Genomic DNA, 15702 nt, shown 5'->3' with positions numbered 1-15702 from the left:
TCAAACCCTTCATAAACAACCGCCAATAACCTTGTGGTGATCTAGAATTGACTCTTTGTGCTTCATTATGTTGAAAAAGCAGGTACGAACATATACTACATTATTCAAATAACAATTATTTTCTTATTACATTAGTAATGATCTACAAGAACATATAAATTTTTTTAAAAAAATATTCTTTTTAGAATCCAAATGAGTATTGATCAAGTGGATGGGCAAACATGGACTAAAGAATAAATTGCTCCACACCGATAACAAAATTCCTGCCCGCACCTACAAATTCAAATGTTGAGATTTGCAATATAATATAATTTAGGCCAAACTAGCATAAATATATGTAGTTGATTAAAATACAAAATAAGAATACACAGTATTTTTCCGGAGAAAATTAAAGATATGTATGTACCTGCAAGAAATGTGCAGACAACCATCTCTCCTTTCAACGTAAATGCTGCAACGTGGGCATCGCCTCCATTGATTTTCCTCAGCTAACTCCATTAACATCACATCTTCTATCCCCCTCTCGGAGTCCTCAATATTCAGCGACTGAAACTCCCGGCAATCCTTTCCGGCGTGCCACGCCACCTTGCACTGCGCACAGAACAATCTCCGGCAGTTGGGACACTCGGAAGCCGTCACCGTCTCGCCCCCATCATCCACCATCATCGCCGAGCAATCCTTGTAAGGACAGTAAAACTTCTGCGAAGCAAGTATCATCGATTCGCACACCGCACTCTCCCAGCGATCCAACACTTGCCTGGGAATGATCGAACGACAGTGTTGCGGTTCGATGATTCCCTTGCAGGAGACGTCGGGGCACTTAACGCCACCACTCACGTTTTCCTGAATCTTAGCGGCGACATGCCTGCCGATGCAGGCGGAGCAGTATGAATGTGTGCATGAATCGCATCTTCTGAACATCTCGTTTTCCGTCTTGGTGTCCATGCAGATTTCGCACAACTCTCCGGCATGCCTCCTAGGTGTTTGTGTTTTTGCGCCTGACGCTCCCATTTCCCTTTCCTCTGTTGCACATTTCTCATATGAAATAGGAAAACATGGCATCATGTTTATAATATAGTCTAAAATGCAGGTAAAAACATTCTCTAATTCCTCAATAGACATTTCAAAAGTTGTATCGAATTGAAGGGGATCCGGATTCCATACTACAATGTATAATGAAGCCTCTATTTAATATAGTGGAGGGAGAAAATGAGACTCCTACTTCATTTCAAACTCCTTGGTATTTATCCAAAATAAATAAATAAATATTTAGGATAAATACCAAGAATTAGGAGCGTTATGCCCTAGATCTGTGTCCACCATATGCATGACGGACACGTTGTACATTCATAATTTTTATAGTGTAGATTCATAATTTTTATAATGTAGATTTATAAAATTTATAATGTAGATTCATAATTTCTATACTACAAATTCATAATTTCTGTACTGCAGATTCATATTTTGATAACTATGTGTTCATAATTTGATAATTATACAGTTTAGAAATTATGAATCTACAGTACAGAAATTATGAATCTACAGTTTAGAAATTATGAATCTACAGTATAGAAATTATGAATTTACAATATAGAAATTATGAATATACAGTGTGTCCGCCATGCACATGATGGATACGGGTCCATAGCATAATTTGCCCAAGAATTATCCAACGAACAAATCTTGCCATAGGTTCATGGTTCTATTATTATATTTGAATTTGTTGATGCGCTAATTACGTTATTAAAAATTTAATTTTTAAATTTATTTTAATAATTTTAAATAAAACAATTTCACTCTTCTCCTGCCTTTGTCTACATTGGAGACGAAGAAGAGGTCTTCATCCCCCATTGGAGACGTACGTAGAAATGGTCTTTCAATCTCCCGGGAAAGGCGAGGAAGGGTTTTAGTTTTTTTCTTTTTTTAGTTTTTTTTTTTTTAAATTTTATTTACAAATATTAAAATGAATTTAAAAATTATTTTTTTTAATAATGTAATCACCACATCAACAAATACCGGATAAATATGTTATTTTAAGCTCAATTGCATGAATTTGCATTATTTTGGAATCTAATTACAATTTATTTGAGTTGTGTGGTTCTATTATATTGCAATTTTACTTGTAGTTTGATTGCATATTTGACCTTTATTCTAAACCTAATGACGGTAAATATGTTACCGGTAACAGTAATATTAGAATAAAGCTGTGTGAAAGAGTGACAATAGTTGTATTGCCTTAGTGTCTTAGTATAGAAAATAGTCAACGTCCCCCTCCAAGCTGAGGGGAGTCCCTACTTATACAAAAGCCGCTAACGGTAACGATATGAGGCATAAATGGGGAACTAAGCCTTTAATTCTCTCTCATCAATGGTGACATTAATGATGGCCAACAGGCAAAACTCCAACGGGCAGAATTGCAACGACTGTCACCTTTACTGCTATTGAAGTCACCATTGAAGCCATCATTAATGTCACCATTGATGAGAGAGAATTAAAGGCTTAGCTCCCCATTTATGCCTCATGTTGTTACCGTTAGCAGCTTTTGTATAAGTCGGGACTCCCCTCAGCTTGGAGGGGACGTTGACTATTTTCTATACTAAGACACTAAGGCAATACAACTATTGTCACTCTTTCACAAAACCGTTATCCTAATAATATATTTCTGGTAACATATTTACCGTCACCTAATATTCAACGTCAAGCTCGGTTTGTATATAGGGTTGTTTGAAGGCACGAGTTGATGTTTTAGTAAGTTTACCAATTAATAAATTTATAATTCAATAACTAGATATAAAAATTTTCCTTTAAAAAACTGAATTGTATTATTAGTACACATTACTAATATAATAATTGTAGAAATTCTGGTGAAATAACATCTGACCTAGTAGTAATGGTCTTCAAAAGCATTAATAATTTAATTCGTTTTGCAATCCAAATGAGCCTTGAGTAGGTCTATGGGCAATCGTGATCAGAATCAGGAGTATATTTTGCTAATTTGCTCTATATATATATAAAATCTAATTTATATGAGAACATGTCATAATTACGTCAGAATGTTGAACTAAATGAATGCACAGCAATTACGTACTAGCTAGCTTCTTTAAAGATTGCCTAAAATAATTGTGGTGTATTGATAAAGTAGTTACGATGCATTCATGGAGTAATTCATATATTCTCATTTAAGACATGATTTTCATGGAAGTCAGACCTTCTATACATATACTTGCAAGAAATGTGATTACAACCATCATTCTTTTCAACGTAAAACCTGCAACGTGGGCATCGCCTCCATTGTTTATCCTTAGTCAACTCCATTAACATCACGTCTTCTTTCCCCTCTCGTCCTCATTCAGCAACTGAAACTCCCGGCAATCTATTCTGGCGTGCCACGCCACCTCCTTGCACTGCGCACATACACACTACAAGAAAAATGCACATAGACAACACTAGAAAGATAACAGTTTTTAAGAAAAGTGTTGTCTTTTGTATAAAAGACAACAGTTTGGTCCAAAACCGTTGTCTTTGATGCAGCACTTTTGTCAAAGACAACGGTTTTTACTTAACCGTTGTTATAAGTGTGTTGTCTTTGTGCATTTTGTGAAAAGACAACACCACAACAACAACGGTTTTTTAAAACCGTTGTCTATGTGCGTTTTTTTTTTTTAAAAAGACAACGGTTTTTTTAACCGTTGTCGTTGGTGTGTTGTCTTTAAGCTCACTAGAATACACAACACTAGAAAGACAACGGTTTTTAAAACCGTTGTCTTTGTGCGTTCTTTTTTTTTTTTTTTAAAGACAACGGTTTTATTTAACCGTTGTCGTTGGTGTGTTGTCTTTAAGCGCACTAGAATACACAACACTACAAAGACAACGGTTTTTTAAAACCGTTGTCTTTGCGGATTATTATTTTATAAAAGACAACGGTTTTATTTAACCGTTATCATTTATGTGTTGTCTTTAATAGCACTTGAATACACGACACTACAATGATAACCGTTGTCGTTGCGCGTTCTTTATTTGTTTAAGACAACGGTTTTATTTAACCGTTGTTATTGGTATGTTGTCTTTAAGCGTATTTGAATACACAACACTACAAAGACAACGGTTATAAAAAACCGTTGTCTTTGCGCATCATTATTTTATAAAATGAAAACAAGGATGTTAACAACAAGAGTTGAACCTATGACCTCAAACATAACAAATAAGGTTTAACCAACTAAGCAACACAAACTTTTATGTACTAAAGTGCAACATCTGATATATAACTGGGTTGCTTCTGTGTAAACCAAGACAACAATTTTATAAAGTAAGTTAAAGATGCCTCTAGGAAGAATTAAACACAAGACTTTTAACATAATTTAACATAACAAACAAAGCTAAACCCACCAAGCCACACCAACCCTTATTTATTTAAGTGCAACATTTAAGATATAACGAGTTTGGTTCTGTGTTGTCTCTGAGAACCAAGACAACGATTGTATAAAATATAGGTTAAAATGCCACCAAGAAAGATAAAACCCAAAACCTCTAACATATCAAACAAAGCTAAACCCACGAAGGCACACTTACTTTTGATTACTAAAGTGTTACACCCTATCTTTTACCTATAATTTGGACCTTCATTGTTTTTGTTACGAGATGAAAATAGATGTTTAGAAGATCTAGAACAAAAATAAAAATGTAATTAAATTTTTTTTGTCCAAATATAATGATATACTACTACATAAATGATATACTACGTCATTTAATAGAAGACGGTTTTTTAAATAACCGACTTATGTTATATGTTGTTATACTACGGCACATAATAGATAACGGTTTTCTAAATAACCGTCTTCTATTATATACTATGTCACTTAATACACATCGATTTTTATATAACCGCCTTCTGTTATTATTTACGATGTTATATTAAATAACGTCACTATATATTTTGGTACAGACAATAAATTTTTTTTTTGTAATATTTGCTGACGAAATATAATTTTTTGGTCAGTAAAGATATAGAATCAATAAAGTTTTATAATAAACGTCCCTAAATGTTTTATTTTAAAATTTAATTTTAACATAAAACGTCAGAAAAGTAAAAATATTTTACAAGAAAGATTTTTATCATTTGTCACTATTAAAAAGTAATATCTTCATAAAATAAAAAATATATCCCTAAGATGGCGCCATACCCAAATTTTGGCCTCAAAATTTTCACTAAGTGGCGCCTTCTCCCTAAACCTCCTCCCTCCTTAGTCCTTACGACTTATTCCTTCATCGGAGATTCAAGCTTATAGCCGGCAAGCATCACCTCAAACAGACGACGTTCCTCCTTTCTTCAGCCAAATTTATAGATCTGCTGGCAGCCTCTCTTCAAATCTGAGACCTTAGCCATTTCCGCCCGCCACCAATAGATCTGAAACCACAGCCGACACCGACGCCCTTCCTCCGCCGTAGCTGCCATCCGACGCCACCGCTGCCTTTCCTCCACCGACGCTGCCTCACTCGCGACCTCTACGTACCGACGCCAAACGCCACAACCATCCCCGAAGCCGCCATCCTTCACAACTGGTAAGTTTATTTATTTATTTTATATTTAATTTATTTCAATTTTTTGTTGATTTATTTCAAATATTATTGTTATTGTGATATTTTAAGAAATTTATTTTGAATTTTTGGATATATGTTTTGTACTGCATCAGTGCGTGCGCCTATGTGTTTGTATTTGAGTTTTTGGAGAAGGGATTGCCATTAGATACAAGGCCATATATTCTGTGTGTATCCTTGAATGCATGTTTTATTTATGTATGTGTATATGGTGGTGGTTTTGTTTTGTAATCTTAACTGTAGAAGTAAATTGTATTTGTTGCATACTTGTAGTGGCTACTTGTGGTTTCCAATAGATTTTTTTTAGTAAAATTTGTTAAATGCTGCAGATATATGATTGTTTTTCATATTTAATACTTTTTAGGTGGAAAACAATCCATATGACCCAAAGTTCACTCTTTAGAAGCAGAATTTCCAACCTTTCTTTAAGCAATGCCCATGTCTGATACACTTGCTTAATTCTAACCAAGTGTTCACCTCTGCTTTCAGTATTTCCACAGCAGGCATAGAAAGGCATATATCTCTTTGAGAATGTGTAAGTATTCAGTGGTAGAGTGCCAAACTTTTTCGACAGAGGTTATGGTAACAGTGTGCAATCTTTACTAGCTGTTATCAAACTCAGACCTTTGATAACTGTGCATTCCTCCTGACATCCACATTCCTGCTTTCATATTTTGTATTTCATATTAGTTCAAAAGAGTGCATATGAACTTTTAAATGAAAATTATGATCAAATGAATGACCTTGTGATCTTACTAATAAATTGCATGCCTTTTCTTTGCTCGTAATTTTGAATAGATAGAACAGAGTTACATCAACAGCATAGTTCACATTTTTGCAGAGAATTGACGGGAACAATTCTGTTGAGAAGAACTTTATTTCTTCAAAACTAATCACATTCATTAATGTTGTGTGCTTAGCTTTCTTGTGGAACTGCAGAAAGAACTGCTTCTCTCATATTGATGCCATAACAATTCAATCTCTCCTTTTGTGTTACAGCGTTAATGTGTTTGAAGGGGAAAGGGAAGAGTGGATGATGATGACAGGAATGCACACTGTTGTTGACATCTGTTGTGTGGGCTGCTGCAGTTGGCTTGGCTGGAAATATGTGAGTTTCTCATTCGTCACGTGACACACTTGAATCACCTATTGTTACACATGCTTCTGACATGGTTTCTCCAATAGTTTGTGGTGATAAGTTTGTGTTAATAACTCTAGGAATCTGCTGAGGACAAAAGCCAGAAATACAAGGAAGGGAAATTCATCCTGGAAAGGTATGTATTGCACTGATCGATACCTTTGGAATTCTCCTTTCCTTGTGCTTATATACCATACCAGATCAAGCTCTTTCTCCCACAATATGCTAGTTTCAATGCTCAATGGAACTCAATGCCCATTCTTTTCCTTAATCACCTAAGAGATATTTCAGGCTCAACTGGATCAGAAAACTTCAAATAAGAACTTCAATGAAGTGTTATACATGTTCATCACTAGTCCAAACTATTTATACGTTAGCAACTTAAAGAATGTCAAGTGATTGTAATGTTTTATTTCCACTCGATATTTCATATTTAGGTAATTGTGCCCATGAAATCATCATGGTGAGTTCTGAATGGTGTGGGATAAATGCTTTTTTTTTTTTTTAAAAGGCAGTGTGCCAGAGTGGTCCAACTGAATATTTCATTAGTATTGATAACTAACATGCATAACCAGGAGAATTCCCTTAGCACACTGCTTTAGAAATGTGAAATGTGATAGTTGGATAAATCATTTTCTTTTGTTTTCTACTCAGTGTGGTCCAGCTGAATCTTTTATTAGTAGTGGTAACTAACATGCATAACCAAGAGGCATCCCTTAATAAAAATGTGATAGTTTATGATGGTGAAAAATTATCTTGATTATTACCATATGGATGGACACCGTAATTCAAGCTAAGCAGATGAATTTTATACACACATTGTTGAGAGTGTGACCATTGTTCAGAGAAGATTTACTATTATGTTTTAATGTGGCATTGCATATAGTCTATCTTCTTCTTATAAAAAAAAAAACAATAGACTATCCTTTCTAAGACTTCTACAAATTAGAAAATATGAAGTACTATTAAACACAACAATTATTGGCTGTTTACATCTCAATTAATATACTTTGTTTTAGCATAAACATTGTTTACAACATTTCTAAAAAATTTTGTTCTAGTACTGTTAATTGGATTTACCTTTTTATGGTTCCATACACTCACTCATTTGATCACAATGTTGCTTTTTGTTAGCTGAGAGATGTTTAACAAATGGCAAGCACAAAGATGGTGGGCAGATTGTCACTACCATATATGGGTGTAACATCTTGGAAGTTCAATGCTCGTTCGTGCAAATTCGAAGGAGTTGGGATAGCGTAACCGCGGCCAAGTTGGTCTGAGAGCAATGTTAAGTGTGACTGCAATGTTGGGAATATCACTGTGTGTTGTCACATTGTTGGAATGTAAGCCTTCTTGATCTTAATTCTTTGTGTAAACTAAGTTTCATGTTTATGACCATTGAGCTTGCATGTGCGATATAGTTTTAATATGGGAAGAATTACATAACTACATTGCACTAGCAGTAATGATTTTCATGTTTCAAATCAAACAATCACCTAACTTAAAATGGTTTCTTGGGGTGATGGGTGATTATATGATCTTACTGTTGAATTGTGTGCCCTACCTCAACTAAAAGCTTTAAATTGTTAGAGAATTGAGATATTTTTTGCTTTATTTATTATATTTGTTACTGAAGTTCATAAATTTCCAGGAGAGAGAGGGACAACTCTGAAGCTGAAAGAGCTCAGCATATTAAGCAACTTCATGAACTTCAGGAACATATTCAAGAGAAAGAACATCAGTTTATGGAATTGCAGGAACAAGTCAATTCATATGTACCATAATTTCTGAAAATACTTTCACTGCTTTGTAGTATGGTAACATGGAGAAACTGCATTATGGAATGCATTTGATACTTTTATAATTTAAAATATTTAAGTACTTGTGCAACATTAGCTGCTGATTAGAATTTTGCAGCTTGACAAATTGAATATTCTTCAATCTTCAGAACAGAATTGCAAAGGAAACCATTCTTTACAAAGACGAATAGATGAGGGAGGCCCATGCTTGGATGACTCGTCCTCAGGAGATCGATGCCTTGCAACAAGTTGAACAACGTGAGCAAGCTGAACAATATAATCAGCTTTGGCTTGGTTGTCAGAGACAGGTTGCTTAGCATTTTTTTTAAAGTTTTATTTTGAATGACTTAGATTTTTAATGCATCAATAGGGAGTAGGTATGATTTGATCATTAGAATGTTGTGATCATTTAGATTTGGTTTGTGGAATTGTTTTTTGTAGTATTATGACTTGGATGATATATGATTCAATTTGAATTGGTCATGGAAGTATTTAGACTTGTTAATTAGTTTTTTTTGTATTTTGAACCATAGCTTGTGCAAAATTATGTAACTACACTTGGCTATGGTGAATGGATAAATTGATTTTTTATACGATTAAAATTTAAGCAGGTTAAAAACGGTTAAAAACCGTTGAGACAACACCGGTTTCAACAACATTGAATAGACAACGAGTCAAAAACCGTTGTCTTTGAAACAAACGACAACAGTTTAAAACCGTTGTCTATGTTCGTGACTTTTAACAACACCCGTTTCAACAACACTTAATAGACAACGGTTAAAAAACCGTTGTCGTTTATAGAAAAAACAACGGTTAAAAACCGTTGTCTATGTGCGTGACTTTTAACAACACCGGTTTCAACAACACTTAATAGACAACGGTTAAAAAACCGTTGTCTTTTCGAGAAAAGACAACGGTTTAAAACCGTTGTCTATGTGCGTGACTTACAACAACACCAGCTTCAACAACACTTAATAGACAACGGTTAAAAAACCGTTGTTGTTTCTAGAAAAGACAACGGTTAAAAACCGTTGTCTATGCGCGGGACTTACAACAACACCGGCTTCAACAACAGAAATTTTACCCCTACGACAACGGTTATTAACCGTTGTCTATGTGCATTTTTCTTGTAGTGACAGAACAATCTCCTGCACCTCTGGCATTTGGAAACAGGAGAGTACGAGACAACCGGAAGCTATGGCTAACACCACACCTCAGAGAAGTCAACGGCGGGCATCATTAGAAGCTACGTCTAGAATCTAGAATCTGTAAGACATTGTTCAGAGTTTTATTTTTTATTTTTCATCACTTCTGTGTGTAATATGCAGTTAACGGAGTTCGCAATGTATCTTTTTGTTTTCTTGGAATTGATTTTGATTTTTGATGTAATAAAAACGAAACTATTGTGCACTGTACCATCTCACAGAGCATATAATAATATTGTGTGCTGCTCTTTCTACTTTCTGAGAGGGGGCGGTGGGTCTAGGATGACAGATGAATGACGGTGTAGAGGGTAGTGAAGCGACGACGAGGGTGTTTGTGAATGCAGAGTATGCTGGTTTTTTTTTTCCTATTTAATGAACAAAAATACCAGATTCTGGGCTTGGGAGGAGGGTTGTGAATGGGAGAGGATATGGGCTGGGGTTGTGAATGGGAGAGGATATGGTTTTTTTTTTTTTTTTTTGGTTGTAAACTTCCTAAAAGCCTTATTGATAATATGGCCATGCAGTTTATTTTTCTAATAATACACGACTCCCACTATTCCGTCATTTATGTGGATGCGAAAGGGAAGAAATGGAAATCTATGATAATTCGTCAGCACAAACTAAAGAAAAGAAATATGGGAAGATCCCTGTTGATTTGGTAAGCATCCGGCATTATAGGATTTTGGAATATTCTGTAAATGACATTTAAATACAGGGCATGTGTATGTGCATAAATGTGGTTTAGAGGCACGCATTATAGATAGTATGTTGTGTGCAAGCATATGATGAATACCAGTGCATGCAATAACAACAGTAATGTGCTAGTGCAGGGATAAAAATTGTGCAATTATTCAACTACGTAATGCTCCTAAGTATATTTAGCGATCATTATGAAGAAAAAAGGTGTATAAATGTGTGTTGAATTCCAGCGCATGCACTAACTACTTGAAAGTGTAGAGGGTAGTCGCAAACAATGTGCATTTACCAATTGTGAAATGTGCATTACCATGTGTAGCGTGCATTAAGAAAATAAATTGGACTGTGTGAGTCGTCGCGATAGTCCAAGATGCATGATGGATTTAAATTATTAATTATAGTTGTGTTATGTAAACAGAAGGACATGATGGGTACTTTTCTAGATGATTTGAAATAGCATGAGAGGGGAACTACAGTTCCACAGTTGGAGCCGAAAAAATGCAAATGCAATGGAGGGATACAAAAACCAATTTCAATAGCGGGGTTTATGAGATGAGACACATGGAGACATGTATATATAGGAGCAAGTTGTACAAAATGGGAGTGTGGGCTCAGCAAAGGGGATACATCAATAATAGAAGCCCTCATAATGGAATACATGAGTGACATTTTTCTTAGTGAGTGTAATGAGCATCATGCACAAAACCTGGCAAGCTCACCCCTATTCCATCATACTGAAGCATTCTCGCAGGAGATGTAGGTTATGGGACCAAATGTGTGAAGAGGATGGTTTTGATTATGTACGTGAGATTCAAGTGAATGTAGTAATTAAAAACTTTTTGGACTACTATTACTCTTTGTTAGTGTCATGACTTACGTAGAAAACCATGCGAATACTAATTTTTTGAGGTTTACTACTTTTGAGAAGATCAGTCTGTATCAGTATGAATATTCAACTTGTTTATTTTAGGAAAGTGCAAGTATTTGGAAAAATGGGGTGGTTTCCTCCTGCATGTAAGTCTCAGTAGTTGTGCATCAAAGTTCTTGACTAGTGTGCAAGTATGCAGATTCATGGATTGTATTAATGCGTTTAGTTTATTTCTGAAAACCAGAATACCATAATAATTTCAGAGATAAGGTTTTTATTTTTTACGATACATGTAATCATATTGTTTTAATCATACTGTGCACCCGTGTGATTTGCGATGGTGCACAGTACCTGGAGGTCACATGTCACATGCAGGTTGTGCACCAGAATGTTTCATCAATGTGTAAGCTAAGGAAGGACCTAAATCAATTAATGGAAGGAAACATCACCTTAAACTGTTCTTTTAATAAAAAGAAACAAAATGTGCAACAGTAATTGTGCAAGGAAAATCGAAACAAAATGAGAACAGTAAAAATGCATTGAAAACTGAAACAAAATGACATAGTGATTAAACAAAAATAAAAAACTAGCGCAACGGGCAGGTACGACTGTTATGGCCATACTCTTCACATGTCTGACATTGTCATTGACGCCGTTTGAACTTCTCAATGGCTAACTCCCTAATGCTTTTGAGCCGTTTGCCACAACCTTTGTCATTAGAGTGAGCAGGAGGACGAGTGGCAACTTCGTCTACAGCCAAGCCCTCTAAGACATAGATGCACAATTACTAAAGCCAATAATGCACAGGCCGAAAAAAAAAAAAAAAAAAAAAAAAACATGCAAGACATGATGTAAAACCAACAAAAGAAAGAGATGGAAATTAGCTATATATCTAAAACCGTAGATTAGCTATATATCTAAATGAGAATAAGAAACGAAAAAAAAAAAAACCAAAACAAAACACACCATCACACCCAAAAAAAAAAATAATAACAGACATAGTTTATATATATATATATATATATATATATATATATATATATATATATATATATATATATATATATATATATATATATATATATATATATATATATATATGAAACCCACAATCCCAACAAACAAACAAAATGAAGACAATGAATAGATTTAAAAACAATACACAACACTACAAGACGAATGAATTGAAGCCAGCGAAATACAAATGCACAAAAAAAAAAAAAAAAAGCTGCAAAATACTTATATATTAAAACAAACGAAAAATACAAACCTGGAGAATCCCGAGCACAAATAATGAAGCACGAATAAATAAAAGAGTCTGTAATCTTCGCAAAAACACAAACAAAGAATATGAAAATGAGGCAGTATATAAAGATGAATGAAGAATATCTTTAATTACCAAATTTAATATCCCTAAAATTATGACAAATCAGCCAAAAAAAAAAAACAAAAAACAAAAATACAAACACGAATGAGCCCCTAGATCAAGATGGCGTGCAAAAAAAGAAAAAAATAAATCCAAAAATAAACTAAAAGACAAGAGTTATATATATATATATATATATATATATATATATATATATATATATATATATATATATATATATATATATAAACTCTCAAAAGAGTATTAGAAAGAAAAATATATATATTAATATATCTAAAAACATAATAAGTTTTAATCCAGGTTATACCCTTGGTTTATGTCCGTTTTTGCTGTTAATTTTTTTTTTGTACCTTATGCTATAAAAGTTGTACTACATAATTTTTTGAACAAAGATATCCCTGCTGTTATAACTTTTGTTATCTTTCCACATTATTATTACCATGTACATGCATACACAATAGTTTTTCTTACATCTTTCAATGGTAAGTTTGAATTCATTTAGGTTTTAATTAAAATTTTACCATAGTTATATTTAGTAATTTAATATGAATATGAATTATACAAGTATATATATATACACTATTATTTTTAAAAAATTAATATAACTAAGATTTTTATATTTAATTTTAATATTAGGTATATATTTGCGCATATAAAATATACGGTAAGCATTTGAGGAGAGCAATTCACGGTGAAGACATGGTTGAGTGGGGACACGTGCAAGCATTGCAATGTTGAAGAGAAAACCGGTGGTCTGAAGTATTCAAGCTGATGAAGTTGAGCCACATATATATTTTAATCATTTTCTAACACCCAGACAAGACAGAACACTCAGTCGCCGATCGACTATCTCAGTATCTGGCAATGGCAGCAGAGAACGTCCGTGCGGATATATCCGGCCTCCCCGAGAATTGCATAGCCAACGTGCTGTCGCTGACGACCCCTAAGGACGCCTGTCGTTTGTCGCTTGTGGCATCTAAGTTCCATTCCGCGGCACATTTCGACGGCGTCTGGGAACGGTTCGTGCCTCGGGACCTCGTTTCTCGGGCGGCCAACACCCGTGATTTGTTAGCCTTCACTTCCAAGAAGGACCTCTACTTTCACCTATGCGATCATGACACCATTATCGACGACGGAACTAAGGTAATTCATACTTCAATTCGATCTCCAGCTTATATGCATTAGTTTCGATCTTACGGTTTTTATTGAAGACTGATGATTCGAAATCAAATTCGTACAAATCATATGATTCTGATATACTCCTACAATCAGAAAAACCATTTCACAGATTAAATTTATTGTTTTTTTTTTTATTTTTTTGATTAAGCAGAGTTTTGCACTAGAGGAAGGGAGTGGAAAGATAAGCTACATGTTTTCTGCAAGGTCACTGGAAATTGCTTGGGGCAACGATACCAGATATTGGCGGTGGTTTTCTTTTGACAAATCACAGTTTAATATTCACCTATCAAGGTAGCAATGATTGAAAAAGAATACTTTTTATCTATCTTCTGTTGGAAAAATAGGCTAATAAAGTGAAAAATAAATCATATATAGTGTTGAGCATATAGCCATTAATGTGCAATCCAACTATCAGCTTAAGCTTTTAGTTGAGATGGTGCACATGCTTCAATTAAGCAAACTCGAGCAGGGATCCTCAGGGTGCTGGTTTTGTATTTGGTTGTTTCCTTTTCCTTTCAGGTTCTCTGAAGCTGCGGATCTATGTAATGCATGTTGGCTCGAGATTCGCCTGAAGATCAGTACAAAGATGCTGTCTCCGGGCACGAACTATGCAGCATATCTTGTGTTCATATTGATATCAAACCTCTCTCAACAACAGCCTGTTGATGCAAGTTATGAACTCCAGCCTGTTGATGCTTCAGTTAGGATTGGCGAGCAGGAGGGTGCAACCAGGAGTGTTTATCTGTGTTCTAGAGGAATACTGACGACTCCAAGTTTCATCGTTAGTAAGGATCAGCTTGGAGTGCGGTATGGGCAATTATGTTTCAGGCCAGGTGAGCATTATGAGGCAGGTGGTTGTGAATATCCAAAGATAAGAGATGATACATGGATGGAAGTTGAACTAGGAGAGATCTTTATTAGAGGTGGTGTAGAAGAAGATGAGTGGGTAGACATTAGTTTGAAGGAAGTGACGGGAGGGCTTTGGAAGGACATCCTGGTGCTAGGGATTGAGATCAGGCCAAATTGATCACTTGGAGGAGAGGAATTAATATTTATTTTTCTTGTTATTTTATTATTATACAGATTCTATAGTTTATGATCAGTAGTTACGTTGATAATCACCGTAGAAATTAATTAGCTTGCACTTGTCTCCATCTTTTTATGAAATAATTTACTATTTGTTCTTGATGAAGGAACCAGCTGAGAGTAAAGGCTGCTGCTTTCAACTTAACATTTCAAAGTATGTTGTGTCTATTTCATATTGGTTCTCTTGAGTGATAATGTGGTTGTTTTATACTTTTATTCAGAGTTAATACCATATAAGGTCCTCCGAGTATACTGATTTTGTCACGTTTAGTCCTAAATTTTCAAATTGACCATCTGTGGTCCTTCGACTTTCAAATTTAACCATTCGTGGTCCAAGTTAACCACCCATGGTCCTTAAACTATTATATAGGGAAGAGTTCATGTGCGGGTATAGCTTCTCGTGCGGTTGTGCGGGTGATTAATGTGCGTGAGTTTTGTACTTAGTGTGCGTGAGTATTGCGCTTAAAGTGTGTGAGGTTTTGCGCCACGAGTACCAGCGCCGAAGATCGCAGGGCCTCTGCTTCCACTGCGATGAACCGTGAGCTCTAACGCACAACTGCCGCCACCTCTTTTTGTTGGTGATCGACTACAGCGCAGCTCCGGCGATCGACGAAGGCACAGCTCCTCCTCCGGGGGAAGGCGCGTACATTCTCGATCACGAGGTGGAGAATCCGGAGATTTCCTTGCACGCGATCTCGGGCACAGGGAGTGGGAATACTATGCGGGTGAACCTACGTTTAAATAATGCT

The 15702-nt window shown here is 35.2% G+C and overlaps 2 protein-coding genes across 2 annotated transcripts; one reads left to right on the top strand and one right to left on the bottom strand.

Annotated features, from left to right (window-relative positions):
• Window positions 1-138: 138 nt before the first annotated feature.
• On the bottom strand, window positions 139-1158 carry LOC109192209 (E3 ubiquitin-protein ligase RNF144A-like). The gene is made up of 2 exons (XM_019342777.1): window positions 407-1158; window positions 139-273 (listed from the first exon to the last, which is right to left on the bottom strand). The coding sequence occupies exons 1-2, from the start codon at window positions 1120-1122 to the stop codon at window positions 204-206; spliced, it is 786 nt and encodes a 261-aa protein (XP_019198322.1). The 5' UTR covers window positions 1123-1158; the 3' UTR covers window positions 139-203.
• A 12204-nt stretch (window positions 1159-13362) lies between these two features.
• On the top strand, window positions 13363-15148 carry LOC109192207 (F-box protein PP2-B10-like). Its single transcript, XM_019342775.1, has 3 exons — window positions 13363-13831; window positions 14019-14158; window positions 14387-15148. Exons 1-3 carry the CDS (start codon window positions 13553-13555, stop codon window positions 14892-14894), a joined length of 927 nt encoding a protein of 308 aa, XP_019198320.1. The 5' UTR covers window positions 13363-13552; the 3' UTR covers window positions 14895-15148.
• The last annotated feature ends 554 nt before the right edge of the window (window positions 15149-15702 follow it).

Source organism: Ipomoea nil, unplaced genomic scaffold (assembly GCF_001879475.1).
Source record: "Ipomoea nil cultivar Tokyo-kokei standard unplaced genomic scaffold, Asagao_1.1 scaffold1770, whole genome shotgun sequence".
NCBI lineage: Eukaryota > Viridiplantae > Streptophyta > Magnoliopsida > Solanales > Convolvulaceae > Ipomoea > Ipomoea nil.
The sequence above is the reverse complement of the archived record's forward strand: the minus strand, read 5'-3'. Positions and strand labels throughout refer to the sequence as shown.